The sequence below is a fragment of the Entelurus aequoreus genome, linkage group LG17 (genome assembly GCF_033978785.1).
Source record: "Entelurus aequoreus isolate RoL-2023_Sb linkage group LG17, RoL_Eaeq_v1.1, whole genome shotgun sequence".
Taxonomy (NCBI): Eukaryota; Metazoa; Chordata; class Actinopteri; order Syngnathiformes; family Syngnathidae; genus Entelurus; species Entelurus aequoreus.
In genome coordinates, this window is record NC_084747.1 from 13537271 (window position 1) to 13554668 (window position 17398).

Sequence of the window (17398 nt, forward strand, 5' to 3'; positions counted from 1 at the left end):
CCCCTTCCCCAATGTCACCTTTTTCCCACCTTTTTAAGGAGCGCCTAAGTGAGGCTGATCCGTTGGCGGTCCCGTCTTGTCTCCCTGTAACGTATGTCTGCTCTTAGCGGGATTGTGCCGAAAATGTAATTTCAGTTCTTATGTGTCTTGTACATGTAAGAATGGACAATAAAGCTGATTGATTTATCTCCACGACAATACATCGGCGAAATGCTTTAGCTACGAGCTAACGTGATAGCATCTTGCTTTAACTGCATATAGAAACAAAATAAATAAACCCCTGACTGGAAGTATAGATAGAAAATCAACAATACTATTAAACCGTGGACATGTAAATACACGGTTAATGCTTTCCAGGCTGGCGAAGGTTAACAATGCTGTGCTAACGACGCCATTGAAGCTAACTTAGCAACCGGACTGCACAGAGCTATGCTAAAAACATTAGCTCTCCACCTACGCCAGCCAGCCCTCATTTACTCATCAACACCCGTGCTCACCTGCGTTCCAGCGATCGTCAGAAGGACAAAGGACTTCACCCGATGTGTTTGGCGGCCCGGAGACGTAGGAAGTCAAGGTGAAGTCGGCGGCTAGCGCCGCTAGCGCTCCAACAAAGTCCTCCTGGTTGTGTTGCTGTAGTCCGCTGCTAATACACTGATCCCACCTACAACTGTCTTCTTTGCAGCCTTCATTGTTCATTAAACAAATTGCAAAAGATGTCCAGAATACTGTGGAATTATGAAATGAAAACAGAGCTTTTTGTATGGGATTCTACGGGGTACCATAACTTCCGTTACTCGGACTTCGTCACGCGCATACGTCATCATACCGCGATGTTTCAGCCGGATATTTCCCGGGAATTTTAAAATGTCACTTTATAAGTTAACCCGGCCGTATTGGCATGTGTTGCAATGTTAAGATTTCATCATTGATATATAAACTATCAGACTGCGTGGTCGGTAGTAGTGGCTTTCAGTAGGCCTTTAACCCCCAATTCCAACCCTTGATGCTGAGTGCCAAGCAGGGAAGAATGCTGGTATGAGCTTTTAAACATAACCTGTTAACTGCTGCCAATCAAATGGTGAACGTTTGCACCAAGAAAAATTCCTAGTTTGTGAACCCGTTCTCAAACAATGGCAATAAAACTATTCTGATTCTGATTCTGAATTGGAATATTATACTCTTTAGGGTTCATATGTTTGTAAATCTGACTGTGATGAAGTCAGTGCCTCACCAATCATGAACCTCACCGCACGTCACTGCTATAAAGTTATATACGCCTTGCTTGTTCAATATTCAATGCAAAACCTGTTTGGGTCCCTATTAAAAGGTTAATTTGTTCAACCTTGGCCCGCAGCTTTGTTCAGTTTTACATTTTGGCCCACTCTGTATTTGAGTTTGACATCCCTGATTTAGAAGGTCAATGAATGTGTGACTCCGTTTCCAGAGCAGAAGGTGGCGCTAATGCGTCGTTAAGCCGTGAAACACAAAAAAGAAGTACGTCATCCACGCGCATGCGCGCTTGGGTCTGTCCTTTGGCAGCACTCGTGTAGAGACGAGCCACATAGCAGTGCTCTTCAAGTCCGCTTTCATTCCTGCATTTCGACTTTTGTTTCTGTTTGGCTACCGTATGAAACTACACTTTATTCATTATCCGCCTCAAGGATAAACTCCACTTGTCGCAGTGAACGTTGAAGCTTATCAGGCTAGCTTAGCTCGCTAGTTAGCTTAGCTTGCTAGCTGCTAACAAAGACTCGGCACAACGTTAAGCGGAGACAATATGTGTCCAGTACAAATGCTCAGGGCGATGGTCAATCGGCGACTAAATGCCGCCGTCGAAGAAATATTTGTAATGTTTGAGAGAACGATAGCTGAATACGAGCAGGAACTTTCTCGAACAAAAGAGGAGAACGTGCGACAACGTCGGCTCCTGGACGCAGTTTTAAAGAAGCACACAGCAGGTTTGTTGACTTCTCACTCTCGCAACTTTACTAACTTTATATTGTATCATTAACGTCAAAAACACTTGGAATAACTTTACTGGGTGGAGGAGCATTGTCAAGAAGTCAAAGTAAGATAGTTTTGCCATGGAAACCTAACTTATAGTTTATTTGTAGGAATGTGTGTAAAATGTCGAAGATTCTTTCTTGCTTTAGTTTATTTGGAACATGAACACACTTACAGTATAATACATCACACCATTTCATATCATTTCACTTAACACCAGGGCCGAAAAGGAGTAGGAAGAAGCAAAGCTTATTTAATCCTACCCCTTTCCCACTTCAGAGCGTTTACAAATATACACATTCATTTACTGACCTTTTAATAATAAAATAACATCCGTGAATGAGTAATACAACAGTTTTGTAATATGTAATTAAGTCAGTCATTATTAACATAATGAGATGAAGAATATATTATTTTCAATAAGGTTGAAAGTGTTTCTCATAATTGTTCTTATTTGTACTTTGTAAGCACTATTCATTTGAACAACCTCATAATAGTACAATGTTTAACTTCTTTACTTAATCCATTCCATAATTTCATTCCACATACTGATATGCTAAATGTTCTAAGTGTTGTACATGCATACAAATGTTTTAAATTAGAATTTCCTCTAAGGTTGTATTTCTCCTCTTTAGTTGAGAAGAATGGTTGTTCCTTCTTTGGTAGCAGGTTATAGTTTGCTTTGTACATCATTTTAGCTGTTTGCAATTTTACCTAATCATCGAACTTCAAATATTTTTAACTCAATAAATAAAGTGTTTCTATGTTCTCTATATCCAACATTATGTATCAGTCTAACGGATTAATCGAGTTACATGAAACCAGTATTGTCAGAGGTGTCTGGTAAATACAATTCCATATCGGTTTCCTGTGATAAATATTAAGAAAGTTATGGATTATTAAAACCGGTGAAAATTCACTAATTGCTGGTCAACTTGTTAAAATGAATTTATTATAAGTGGATATAGTTATATATAGTTAAATGTACTGTTTGGCGCAACCATACTGGAACAAGAGGGGATAGAAAGAAATTGCACATCACAACGACAAATAAGATATATACAATATAAGGGCTGCAACTAACAACTAATCTGATAATCGATTAATCTGTCGATTATTACTTTGATTAATCGATTAATAATGGGATAAAGGAGACAAACTACATTTCTATCCTTTCCAGTATTTTATTGAAAGAAAACAGCATACTGGCACCATACTTATTTTGATTGTTTCTCAGCTGTTTGTAAATGTTGCAGTTTATAAATAAAGGTTTATTAAAAAAAGAATATATATATATATATAGATTTGAGAAACACCTTGCGGTGCAGCTTGAACACATCATCAGTAAAGAATTGAGGTTCATTGGGTGTTTCGGGTCTTTGATCTCTATACACCCTCGCCTGGGCGACCCAACGGGGCTGATCAGGCCCCGGCTTGTGTCCAAGCAGCGAACTACTCCATCCGTCTCCCCTCTTGATCCACAACCACCTTGAGGCTTTCCCAGCAGCCTCACTGATATTTCTGGTGGCTTTTCTCTCCAGCAACCCTCTGATTCCAAGAAGTCTGAATGCTTGATGCACAGATTGCCCTAGAAAGCCCCTGCAGCCCACTTCTTTAGGCTCACAGCGGGTCCTCCAGCCGCTCTCTCTGCATGCCTCGACCAGCTCAAGGTATTTGGCCTTCTTTCGCTCATGGGCCTCCTCCATCCGATCTTCCCAGGGGACTGTAAGTTCCAGCAGCACAACATGCTTCGTTGAGTCAGAAGTTAAGACAAGGTCTGGCCTCAGCGATGTCCTTGCTATGCGCTCTGGAAACTTCAGCTGTCTGCCGAGATCCACCTGAAGCTGCCAGTCACGGGCTGTGGCTAGCAGTCCGGTTGGGGCCTTACGTCCAGCCTGTGGTTTGTCTCCTGCCTTGACGAAGGAGATGTTATGCCTGACTGGGAGCTGGTGTTTGCTCTGCTGGATTCCAGTGCCAATGGTGTCTGCTACTGCCTTCAGTACCTGGTCGTGGCGCCATGTGTACCTCCCCTCTCCCAGGGCTTTAGGGCAGCAGCTCAGGATGTGCTCCATGGAACCCCGTGCCTTGCACAGTGGACATTCAGGTGTTTCTACCAGCCCCCAGCAATGAAGATTAGATGGACTTGGGAGGACATCATACACTGACTGGATCAGGAACTTGAGTCTTGCTGGTTCTGACTTCCAAAGTTCTGTCCAGGTGATCTTCCGGGTAGATGCGTGGTCCCAATTTGTCCAGGCTCCTTGCTGGCGCATGGCCACTGTCTTGCTCCGGCGTTCCTCCTCAACCTCTGCACGGATCTCTCCGTGCACCATCAGCCGTCTCTCTCGACCCTGGGCTTTGTCGTAGCGTGGTCTTGTATGGCTACCCAGCCCAGCTCGTCCGACTGCCACAGCACCCACTAAGACGCCATGTCTCAGCCTTGCTTCTGTATATATATATATATATATATATATATATATATATATATATATATATATATATATATATATATATATATATATATATAAAAGTAGCCTCTGCGCATGCGCATAGCATAGATCCAACGAATCGATGACTAAATTAATCGCCAACAATTTTATAATCGATTTTAATCGATTGAATCGATTAGTTGTTTCAGCCCTAATATATATATATATATATATATATTAAATATGATACCACAAATGGTAAGGAAGAACCAGTTCAAGAAGTAGCCTTTCTTTGTTTATTTTTGAATATTTTTGATGCATTTTACTACAAAGTTAGCAATAGAATTATTCATGATTTTACAGCACCTATCCAATTCATTAGCTCCTCTCTGGGGATTCTCGTCAATCATTTAAAATGAATGTTCAAATTGCTGAATTTTTGTTTTTGGGATGATCACCTTTATTTGGTCTGGGTTACTTTTATCAAAATAAATAATTGCGCTGTTTTGATAGTTTTCTGACGGCGAGTATCCAATCAATGAACATGTTTTTGTTATCATTTTTGGTTTATTGGAAAATATCATGTCAATTAATGTTATTGTGGTTCTAGTAATTCTGGGTCCTTCAATCATTTCCTGGAAGTAACATTTTGACATGCTAAACATAATTTGTGTTTGTTGGTTTTATCTGACCAGCGAATATAAAAATCACCATACCGCTTTGTTTCTTTATCAGAGTCAAGCTGTCTCACAACATTTTGCAAAGTATCATAGAAAGAAGTAGAACATAGGGGAGCATTATATAAACCAACAATATTAAAATTCATCTGAGATAGGAGAACCACATTCATGTATAAACATTCAAGAGGTGTATTTATTGAATTATATTTCACTGCATTTATACTTCCCTTTAATATACAAAACCCAAAACCAGGGAAGTTGGCACTTTGTGTAAATGGTAAATAAAAACAGAATACAATGATTTGCAAATCCTTTTCAACCTTTATTCAATTGAATAGACTGCAAAGACAAGATACTTAGTGTTCGAACTGGTAAACGTTATTTTTTGCAAATATTAGCTCATTTGGAATTTGATGCCTGCAACGTGTTTCAAAGGTGAACAAATGTGTGCGCATATTGTCGAACAGTTTAAGAACAACATTTCGCAACCAGCTATTGCAAGGAATTTAGGAATCTCTACGGTCTGTAATATCCTCAAAAGGTTCAGAGAATCTGGAGAAATCACTGCATGTTCGATCCCTCAGGCGGTACTGCATCAAACAGCGACATCAGTGTGTAAAGGATATCACTACATGGGCTCAGGAACACTTCAGAAAACCACTGTCAGTAACTGCAGTTTGTCGCTACATCTGTAAGTGTAAGTTCAAACTCTACTATGCAAAGCCAAAGCCGTTTATCAACAACACCCAGAAACGCTGCCTGCTTCGCTGGGCCAGAGCTCATCTAAGATGGACTAATGCAAAGTGGAAAAGTGTTCTGTGGTCTGACGAGTCCACATTTCAAATTGTTTTTGGAAACTGTGGACGTCGTGACCAAAGAGGAAGAAAACGATCCGGACTGTTATAGATGCAAAGTTCAAAAGTCAGCCTCTGTGATGGTATGGGGGTGTATTTGTGCCCAAGGCATGGGTAAATTACACATCTGTGAAGGCACCATTAATGCTGAAAGGCACATACAGGTTTTGGAACAACATATGTTGCCATCCAAGCAACGTTATCATGGACGCCCCTGCTTATTTCAGCAAGACAATGCCAAGTCACATTCTGCACGTGTTACAACAGCGTGGCTTCGTAGTAAGATAGTGCGGGTACTAGACTGGCCTGCCTGTAGTCCAGACCTGTCTCCCATTTGAAAATGTGTGGCGCAATATGAAGCCTAAAATAGCACAAGGGACACCCCCGGACTGTTGAACAACTTAAACTGTACATCAAGCAAGAATGGGAAAGAATTCCACCTGAAAAGCTTCAAAAATGTGTCTCCTCAGTTCCCAAACGTTTACTGAGTGTTGTTAAAAGGAAAGGCCATGTAACGCAGTGGTAAAAATGTCCCTGTGTCAACTTTTTTTGCAATGTGTTGCTGCCCTTTAATTCTAAGTTCATGTTTATTTGCAAAAAAAATTAAGTTTCTCAGTTCGAACATTAAATATCTTGTCTTTGCAGTCTATTCAATTGAATATAAGGTGAAAAGGATTAGCAAATCATTGTATTCAGTTTTTATTTACCAATTACACAACGTGACAACTTCACTGGTTTTGGGTTTTGTAAATCATGACACCTTTGCCCTTTATATTGACCTGTCATTTCTAGAGCACAAATATCCTGGTATGTCCATCATGTTTGCTGGTATACTTTGGTGAAGCCAGGTTTCTGTTAAACAAAGATAGTCTACGTTTGAATCAGTATGTCAGGTATGAATTTGACCTTTTTGGCTACGTTCACACTGCAGGGTCGGATGTCCAATTCAGATTTTTTTTTTGTCAAATCCGATCTTTTTATGTGGCTGTTCACATCACACAAAAAAGGCCATTTCTAATGTACATGCAACCTAGCCTGTATGCGGACATGACATAAACACACTGCATAGTTTACAATAGTAAACATGGCTTCCACTCAGATGTTTATTGGGATAAGGTAAACATCTGTTCAGTATTTTAACATAAAAGTGTTTGATTGTGAGGCATTAAAAGCCACAAAATGCAACAGGTCCATCAGACCCACAAACGCTGGCTAAGTAACAACAATATGAACATTACACAAGGGTTAAGTTGGGTAGAACACTCGCATTTCGCTGACACCTGGAGTCACTGCGCAAAAAGCTAACAAGGCGCGTTGGGCTTTTGAGAGGACTGGCTGGATCTAGCTGGGGTGCTGGTGGTGGTACACTTGGTACAGCCATCCTTGCCTTGGTCCACTCTGCCGCTGAGTACCGCACACCTGCTTGGTGTCGCATATTTTCTCCAATCCTTTTAGTGACTTTTTCTTTATTAAAAATGACTAGCAACAGATCTAGCATCCAGGATGAAAAACAACACTGCATAAAGATAGGTGTTCCAAGCAAGTGGCATCATATTCAAAAAGACTTGAGGTTGTAATTGCTGCCAAAGATGCATCAACAATGAATTGGGCAAAGGCTGTGAATACTTATGAACATGGGATTTTATAGTGTTTTAATTTTATACATTTGTAATGAAAAAACCCCCAAACTTTTCACATTGTTATTATGGGGTATTGTATGTTGAATTTTGTGGACAGAAATTAAAGGCCTACTGAAAGCCATTACTACCGACCACGCAGTCTGATAGTTTATATATCAATGATGAAATCTTAACATTGCAACACATGCCAATACGGCCGGGTTAACTTATAAAGTGCAATTTTAAATTTCCCGCTAAACTTCCGGTTCGAAACGCCTCTGAGGGTTGACGTATGCGCGTGACGTCAATCATTGAAACGGAAGTATTCGGACACCATTGAAGTCAATACGAAATAGCTCTGTTTTCATGTCATTATTCCACAGTATTCTGGACATCTGTGTTGGTGAATCTGTTGCAATTTGTTCATTGCATTATGGAGAAAGAAGCTGAGCAAGCAAAGAAGAAAGTTGTCGGTGCGAAGTGTCTATTTTGCGAGGGAAGTCAGCCACAACAGTACACAGCCGGCGCTTCTTTGTTTACATTCCCGAAAGATGCAGTCAAGATGGAAGAACTCGGACAACAGAGACTCTTACCAGGAGGACTTTGATTTGGATACACAGTTGCGATAACGTGAGTACACAGCTGCGCTTCCAAACATTTGATCGCTTGCTATAACTAGCTCGAGCTAGTAGCTAGGAGCTAGCATTAGGATTAATTTGTGGCATATTAAATATAAGCCTGGTTGTGTTGTGGCTAATAGAGTATATATATGTCTTGTGTTTATTTACTGTTGTAGTCATTCCCAGCTGAATATCAGGTCACCCCCGGCTCTCACAGCATCTTCCACTCCCCACTAGTCCTTCACTTGCACTTTCCTCATTTAAAAATATTTCATCCTCGCTCAAATTCATGGGGAAATCGTCGCTTTCTCGGTCCGAATCTCTCTCACTTCACGCGGCCATCATTGTAAACAATAGGGAACTTTGCGTATATGTTCAACTGACTACGTCACGCTACTTCCGGTAGGGGCAAGCCTTTGTTTTATCAGATACCAAAAGTTGCGATCTTTATCGTCGTTGTTCTATACTAAATCCTTTCAGCAAAAATATGGCAATATCGCGAAATGATCAAGTATGACACATAGAATAGATCTGCTATCCCCGTTTAAAAAAAAAAAATTCATTTCAGTAGGCCTTTAATTTATTCCATTTTGGAATCAGGGCGTAACGTAACAAAATGTGGAAAAAGTGAAGCGTTGTGAATACTTTCCGGATACATTGTAAAAAAATGTTATACAAAAAAAACAAAAACTTGAAATTACTGGAGCCTATCCCAGCTGCATTTGGGCGGAAGGCAGGATACGCCCTGGACAAGTCTTCACCTCATTGCAGTTTTCTGTTCTACATCATAATACCTTTACTGCACTGTTGCTTTGAAACCTTGTAAACAATAGGCTTGAGTCAGCTATACAGTTAGCTGACTGCTACATCATCGATCGCGATCAGAGCAAAGGGTGGCTATTTTGAAGAAACTAGAATATAAAACATGTTTTCAGTTATTTCACTTTTTTTTTTAAAGTACATAACTCCACATGTGTTCATTCATAGTGTTGATCCCTTCAGTGACAATCTACAATGTAAATAGTCATGAAAATAAAGAAAACGCATTGAATGAGAAGGTGTGTCCAAACTTTTGGCCTGTACTGTTTATCCGATTTATTCCCACATACAAATTAGGCCTGGTCGGATATGAAAAAATCAGAATGGCAATGTTCATGCCGACAATAAAAAATCCATATGGGGGAAAAAAACTAATTGACCTGCAGTGTGAACGAGGCCTTATTGAGATGATACTGTGTATGTTTAAATGACCACCCAGAATACCCTTTAGACTTGACTTCAAGTCCCCTAATATTTTAACATGATTGACAGTTTGAAAAGACAAATTTTGCTTTAGTTTTTTTCTGCACATGTTGATTTTACAGAAGTTGATGCTCAGGCGAAGGGTAGCGTGATTGCTACTGATGGTGGAGCCAGGTCTGGTATTAGCATAGCTGCTTGTGGTGGTGGAGCAAGGCCAGATGGTAGCATGGGTGCTACTGGTGGTGCTACACATGACAGACGTACTGTTGTCTCCAACGTGTAAAAACCTACACAACTCATAGGGTTTCCCTCAGATTACCATTATATCTGTGGCGGTTGGGGTGTGGCTAGCGGTGTGTGGGGCATGTTCAATGTGATGTCATCATATAATCGGTTTTGATGCACATGTTTTCTTTAAAATGTATACGTAGATTTAAAAACAAATCTGCTATCAATTAGTATTAACATAATTGTTTTCTTATATTGTTTAGCTCGTATTTTCCGATTTAATGCAGCCTATTGTACAATGTACTTTGTTGAGAACTTTTCAAGAATTCTCCAATCTTCTTAGTGACTTTTTCCTGTTTTAAAAATGACTAGCAACAGATCTAGCATCCAGGATGAAAAACAACACTGCAAAAAGAAATGGGCAAAACTGCCCAAAGATAGGTGTTCCAAGTAAGTGGCATCATATCAAAAAAGACTTGAGGTTGTAATTGCTGCCAAAGATGCGTCGACAATGAAATGGGCAAAGGCTGTGAATACTTATGTACATGGGATTTTATAGTGTTTAATTTTTATACATTTGTAATTAAAAAAAACACCAAACTTTTCACATTGTCATTATGGGGTATTGTATGTTGAATTTTGTGGACAAAAATGAATGCATTCCATTTTGAAATAAGGGCGTAACGTAACAAAATGTGTAAAAAGAGAAGCGCTGTCAATACTTTCCGGCTACATTGTAAAAAATATTGAAATTACTGGAGCCTATCCCAGCTGCATTTGAGCGGAAGGCAGGATACACCCTGGACAAGTCCCCACCTCCTTGCAGTTTTCTATTCTATATCATGATAATACCTTTACTGCACAGTTGCTTTGAAACCTTGTAAACAATAGGCTTGAGTCAGCTATACAGTTAGCTGACTGATCGCGAGTTCCGCCAACGTAATAACGGATTATATTACTAACTGGTCCATTGCCAAACACAGTAGGTATTGATCCAATTAAAAGTAGTTATTAAGAAGATTTTTCTTTATTTTGCCGAAAAGACGTGACGCCATTGTCTTACATTAGAAGGCTAAGCTAGCTACACAAAAAAATTGAACTAACATTGCGAACGTATCATTCACACATTTCTAACCTAATGTTGTTACTTAGTGTTTCATTGTCTCCTTCATTGCCATATATAGTAGTCACAGACTCCGCCATTAAAAGTAGTTTTTCGGAAAATCAATCATTTTGGTTGAAGCAAAATTCATCTTTGCACACGCTCAAAGAGTCTTCCTCACAGGTGAGGGCACATTGCCACGAATCATAAATGTTAAAAGTAAGGCACTTTTGACTTCAGATGAGGCTGAACGTTTGTGTAGTGACTTGTGAGGGTTCAAGCAACCGACAACAGAGAATTTTCCTTCCCTGGTTTTAATCGTGAACCGGATGTTATACGTATATAATGTTGTATAATATGCATACTTCGCTATTTACCCCCAATTCCAACCCTTGATGCTGAGTGCCAACCAGGGAGGTAATGGCTCCCATTTTTATAGTCTTTGGTATGACTCGGCCGAGGTTTGAACTCACAAATAGAGATGTCCGATAATGGCTTTTTTGCCGACATCCGATATTCCGATATTGTCCAACTCTTAATTACCGATTCCGATATAAACCGATACCGATATATACAGTCGTGGAATGTGCCTAATTTTGTTGTGATGCCCCGGTGGATGCATTAAACAATGTAACAAGGTTTTCCAAAATAAATCAACTCAAGTTATGGAACAAAATGCCAACATGGCACTGCCATATTTATTATTGAAGTCACAAAGTGCATTATTTTTCTTAAAGGCTTACTGAAATGAATTTTTTTTATTTAAACGGGGATAGCAGATCTATTCTATGTGTCATACTTGATCATTTCGCGATATTGCCATATTTTTGCTGAAAGGATTTAGTATAGAACAATGACGATAAAGATCGCAACTTTTGGTATCTGATAAAAAAAGGCTTGCACCTACCGGAAGTAGCGTGACGTAGTCAGTTGAACATATACGCAAAGTTCCCTATTGTTTACAATGATGGCCGCATGAAGTGAGAGAGATTCGGACCGAGAAAGCGACAATTTCCCCATTAATTTGAGCGAGGATGAAAGATTTGTGGATGAGTAAAGTGCAAGTGAAGGACTAGTGGGGAGTTGAAGCTATTCAGATAGGGAAGATGCTGTGAGAGCCGGGGGTGACCTGATATTCAGCTGGGAATGACTACAACAGTAAATAAACACAAGACATATATATACTCTATTAGCCACAACACAACCAGGCTTATATTTAATATGCCACAAATTAATCCTGCATAAAAACACCTGCGTGTTTGTTATGCTAGCTCCTAGCTCCTCTGCTAGCTCCTAGCTCCATAGAACATGCCAATACAATTCAAACACCTGATCAAAACACACAATCACTCAGCCCAAAAGACTGTTCACCTAACCCAAGGTTCATAAAGCTTATATATTTAAACAAAGTTACGCACGTGACGCGCACGTACGGTCAAGCGATCAAATGTTTAGAAGCCAAAGCTGCATACTCACGGTAGCACGTCTGCGTCTTTGTCATCCATATCAAAGTAATCCTGGTAAGAGTCTGTGTTGTCCCAGTTCTCTACAGGCGTCTGTGTATCGAAGTCAAAAGTCCTCCTGGTTAGAGTCTCTGTTATCCGAGTTCTTCCATCTTGACTGCATCTTTCGGGAATGTAAACAAAGAAGCGCCGGCTGTGTACGTGTTGCTGCTGACTTCCCTCGCAAAATAGACGCTTCGCACCGACAACTTTCTTCTTTGCTTGCTCAGCTTCTTTCTCCATAATGTAATGAACAAATTGCAACAGATTCACCAACACAGATGTCCAGAATACTGTGGAATAATGACATGAAAACAGAGCTATTTCGTATTGACTTCAATGGTGTCCGAATACTTCCGTTTCAATGATTGACGTCACGCGCATACGTCATCCTCGGAGGCGTTTCGAACCGGAAGTTTAACGGGAAATTTAAAATTGCACTTTATAAGTTAACCCGGCCATATTGGCATGTGTTGCAATGTTAAGATTTCATCATTGATATATAAACTATCAGACTGCGTGGTCGGTGGTAGTGGCTTTCAGTAGGCCTTTAACATGCCTCAAAACAGCAGCTTGGAATTTGGACATGCTCTCCCTGAGAGAGCATGAGGAGGTTGAGGTGGGGGGGGGGTTAACGGGGGTGTATATTGTAGCGTCCCGGAAGAGTTAGTGCTGCAAGGGGTTCTGGGTATTTGTTCTGTTGTGTTTATGTTGTGTTACGGTGCGGATGTTCTCCCGAAATGTGTTTGTCATTCTTGTTTGGTGTGGGTTCACAGTGTGGCGCATATTTGTAACAGTGTTAAAGTTGTTTATACATCTACCCTCAGTGTGACCTGTATGGTTGTTGACCAAGTATGCCTTGCATTCACTTGTGTGTGTGAAAAGCCGTAGATATTATGTGATTGGGCCGGCACACAAAGGCAGTGCCTTTAAGGTTTGTTGGCGCTCTGTACTTCTCCCTACGTCCGTGTACACAGCGGCGTTTTAAAACGTCATAAATTTTACTTTTTGAAACCGATACCGTTAATTTCCGATATTACATTTTAAAGCATTTATCGGCCGATAATATCAGCAGTCCGATATTATTGGACATCTCTACTCACAACCTACCGATCTCAGGGCGGACACTCTAACCACTAGGCCACTGAGTAGGTTTCCTTGTTTGCTTTTTTCTTCTTTGAGTCGTTCTGTTCTTTCTTTTTTCTGTTTCTCCAACGTTTGATTTCTTCAGATTTGCACAATATTTCATATATTACTTAAAACTAGAAGAGGCAATTCCTGAAGGAATTGCGTGTGAATGCTCCAATGCTGAAGTGGAACTGAAATGCTGACAGAATGTAGTATGAATGTAAGAATAGTTGGAATGTTGGAATGGTTTGAATATTGAAAAATGTGGGAATTGTGTATGTTCGAAAAATGGACAATTCATTTTGAATGGGGAAAATGAAATCCAGGATTTTTTTTAGAATTGTTGAAGTAGAGCACACAATTCTCAAACAGGCTGAATATTTGAAATTTGAAATGTTTGAATGAGAAGAAAAAGGTGGAAAGTGTGGAACTTCAAAGAATGTCCCATTGATTTAAATGGGAATTTCCAAACATTTTGGGAATTGCGGAAAAAGCGGGAATTTTTTTGAAAATGGTCAAAAAAAACAAACTTGAATGGTCTGAATGAGTTGAAATGGTTGGTGTCGACATTTTTCAAATCGGTCGAGAAATTTAGAAGTAGCAACATGTTGAATTGAGTAATGGTGCTACGGAATTTCGGGAAAACTGGGAATTTTTCCAGTTCAAAAAAACGTTTTTTGTCCTAATTATGAGGAATGTTTTGACGGTGGAAATGTCGAAGTGGGTTGAAAAATGTGGGAGAAGTAGTCACCAGAAGAAATGGTAGAAATAGGGCTTTGGAAAACTAGGAATTCTGGAAAATCCTGGAATTTTTTTTTAAACTTGGAAAAGGGTAGTTTGTATTTCCGGGATGGTGGAATGTGTTGAAGGTGGAATGGTTTGAATCGGTTGAAAAATGTGGAAATGGTGAAAGTTAGAAAAATGGCCAATTAATTTTAAATGCTAAAAATGTCCCGGAAAACCAGGAATTCTGGAAAATCTGGGAATTTTTGGAATTAAATAAATGATAAATGTGTTGTACTTGTATAGCGCTTTTCTACCTTCAAGGTACTCAAAGCGCTTTGACAGTATTTCCACATTTACCCATTCACACACACATTCACACACTGATGGCGGGAGCTGCCATGCAAGGCGCTAACCAGCAGCCATCAGAGGCAAAGGGTGAAGTGTCTTGCCCAAGGACACAACGGACGTGACTAGGAAGGTAGAAGGTGGGAATTGAACCCCAGTAACCAGCAACACTCCGATTGCTGGCACAGCCACTCTACCAACTTCGCCACGCCGTCCCGAATTAGCCCGCGATTACCAAATAGGCTGAACAGTTTGAAGTTGAAACGGTTTGAATCGGTTGAAAAATGTGGACGGTAGAGCGCGCCAAAATCTGGAGAAGAAGAAGAATAAATAGATGCATTTTGGTGTAGAAAAGCATATGTGTGATTGTTTGGAGCATTCACACACATGCTTTTTTGTCCTTCGGGTGTACGAGCAGCTGTCTTGTTTGTATGTAAAGGGATAGAACGGGGTTTATTTTGTTTTTTTCATGACTTGCTGTATTGCTTCTGTTATTGCTGTACGGTACGGTTATGATATCTTGAACGTTAATGTGGCGACTGATAATATGATCACCTGAAATATATTCTCAGAACATTTACCGGCGCAGGACATTGTCTCATGTGACTGAGCTGGACTTTTCATGTCTTTGTCCTTTTGTGTCCTGCAGACGTCTTTGAAGAGCGTCTTCTCCCCGAGCAGCAGGAGGAGCCACGGCCCCCCCACATTAAAGAGGAAGAGGAGGAACACAGCATCGGTCAGCAGGGAGCGCATCTCGACGCACCGGAGGAGGTTGATGTCACCGAGGTGCCATTAACTGGTGTCATTGTGAAGATTGAAGATGATGAGGTCGCAGGTGAAAGTGAGCAGGAGAGAGAGGCGGAGCATCCAAGCAGCAGCTTAACTCAACACATGCCAAGAGAAGCTGACGGAGGCCACTGTGGAGGATCACAAGCAGACAAGCTCTTAGCTCCACTATCAGATAGTGACGACACAACGTCACTCTCTCCTGACAGCGATGATGAAGACTATGACGCTTATAAGACATGTCACACTGGCAACACACACTTGAAATGCTCCTTCTGTGACAAAACCTTTAATCACCGTGGCAATCTGAAAGTACACACGAGAACGCACACGGGGGAAAAACCGTTCATGTGCTCAGTTTGCACTAAGATATTCTCTCGGAAATCAAGTTTGAAAATACACATGAGGATACACACCGGTGAAAAACCTTTCAAATGTTTAATCTGCGGTAAAGGTTTTGTGCGAAAATGGGACGTGAAAGTCCACATGAGAACACACACCGGGGACAAACCTTTCATATGTTCAGTCTGCGGTAAAGGTTTTAAACACAATGTCGATCTGAAAGTACACATGAGAACGCACACCGGAGAAACACCATTCATGTGCTCGGTTTGTAGCAAAACATTCACCCAGAAAGCAAATTTGATAAAACACACTAGAAAGCACACCGGGGAACTACCTTTTCTATGTTCAGTCTGTGGTAAAGGTTTTACACACAACGGTGAGTTGAAACGGCACATGGGAAAACACGCAGCCGTGTGTGCCATGACAGATTCTCTTATGAGTGTTTAAGAAACACACGTGTGCTGATGAGAGCAGCAGCAGCAAATGAAGCTGGGACTTTCTAACACCATCACCCCCATACAACATGTGTGACATCATTGTAACACAATCTTGTTTATATGCTTTTACCATTTATAGATAGATTTGTTAGATTGGTGCTTTTATCTCAGTCATGTACATGCATTAATATACAAACCCCGTTGCCATATGAGTTGGGAAATGGTGTTGGATGTAAATATAAACGGAATACAATGATTTGCAAATCATTTTCAACCCATATTCAATTGAATATGCTACAAAGACAACATATTTGATGTTCAAACTGATAAAAAATTTTTTAGTGTGCAAATAATCATTAACTTTAGAATTTGATGGCAGCAACACGTGACAAAGAAGTTGGGAAAGGTGGCAATAAATACTGATAAAGTTGAGGAATGCTCATCAAACACTTATTTGGAACATCCCACAGGTGAACAGGCAAATTGGGAACAGGTGGGTGCCATGATTGGGTATAAAAGTAGATTCCATGAAATGCTCAGTCATTCACAAACAAGGACGGGGCGAGGGTCACCACTTTGTCAACAAATGCGTGAGCAAATTGTTGAACAGTTTAAGAAAAACCTTTCTCAACCAGCTATTGCAAGGAATTTAGGGATTTCACCATCTACGCTCTGTAATATCATCAAAGGGTTCAGAGAATCTGGAGAAATCACTGCACGTAAGCAGCTAAGCCCGTGACCTTCGATCCCTCAGGCTGTACTGCATCAACAAGCGACGTCAGTGTGTAAAGGATATCACCACATGGGCTCAGGAACACTTCAGAAACCCACTGTCAGTAACTACAGTTGGTCGCTACATCTGTAAGTGCAAGTTAAAACTCCAATGCAAGGCAAAAACCGTTTATCAACAACACCCAGAAACACTGTCGGCTTCGCTGGGCCTGAGCTCATCTAAGATCAATCAATGTCAATCAATGTTTATTTATATAGCCCTAAATCACAAGTGTCTCAAAGATGGACTGATACAAAGTGGAAAAGTGTTCTGTGGTCTGACGAGTCCACATTTCAAATTGTTTTTGGAAACTGTGGACGTTGTGTCCTCCGGACCAAAGAGGAAAATAACCATCAGGATTGTTATAGGCACAAAGTGTAAAAGCCAGCATGTGTGATGGTATGGGGGTGTATTAGTGCCCAAGACATGGGTAACTTACACATCTGTGAAGGCGCCATTAATGCTGAAAGGTACATACAGCTTTTGGAGCAACATATGTTGCCATCCAAGCAACGTTACCATGGACGCCCCTGCTTATTTCAGCAAGACAATGCCAAGCCAAGTGTTACATCAACGTGG

At 40.5% G+C, this 17398-nt stretch overlaps 1 protein-coding gene across 1 annotated transcript; it reads left to right on the forward strand.

Moving 5' to 3' along the window:
• The first annotated feature begins 1522 nt into the window (after nt 1-1522).
• LOC133631888 (zinc finger and BTB domain-containing protein 49-like) lies at nt 1523-16607 on the forward strand. The gene is made up of 2 exons (XM_062024066.1): nt 1523-1958; nt 15129-16607. Exons 1-2 carry the CDS (start codon nt 1778-1780, stop codon nt 16055-16057), a joined length of 1110 nt encoding a protein of 369 aa, XP_061880050.1. The 5' UTR covers nt 1523-1777; the 3' UTR covers nt 16058-16607.
• Nucleotides 16608-17398: the final 791 nt, after the last annotated feature.

What these genes read in the sequence shown, in the direction of transcription:
- LOC133631888 (XM_062024066.1), top strand. Translation starts at nt 1,778, where the DNA reads ATGTGTCCAGTACAAATGCTCAGGGCGATGGTCAATCGGCGACTAAAT. An exon ending in TTTAAAGAAGCACACAGCAG is followed by an intron (nt 1,959 to 15,128) that starts GTTTGTTGACTT and finishes TGTGTCCTGCAG; the next exon opens with ACGTCTTTGAAGAGCGTCTT.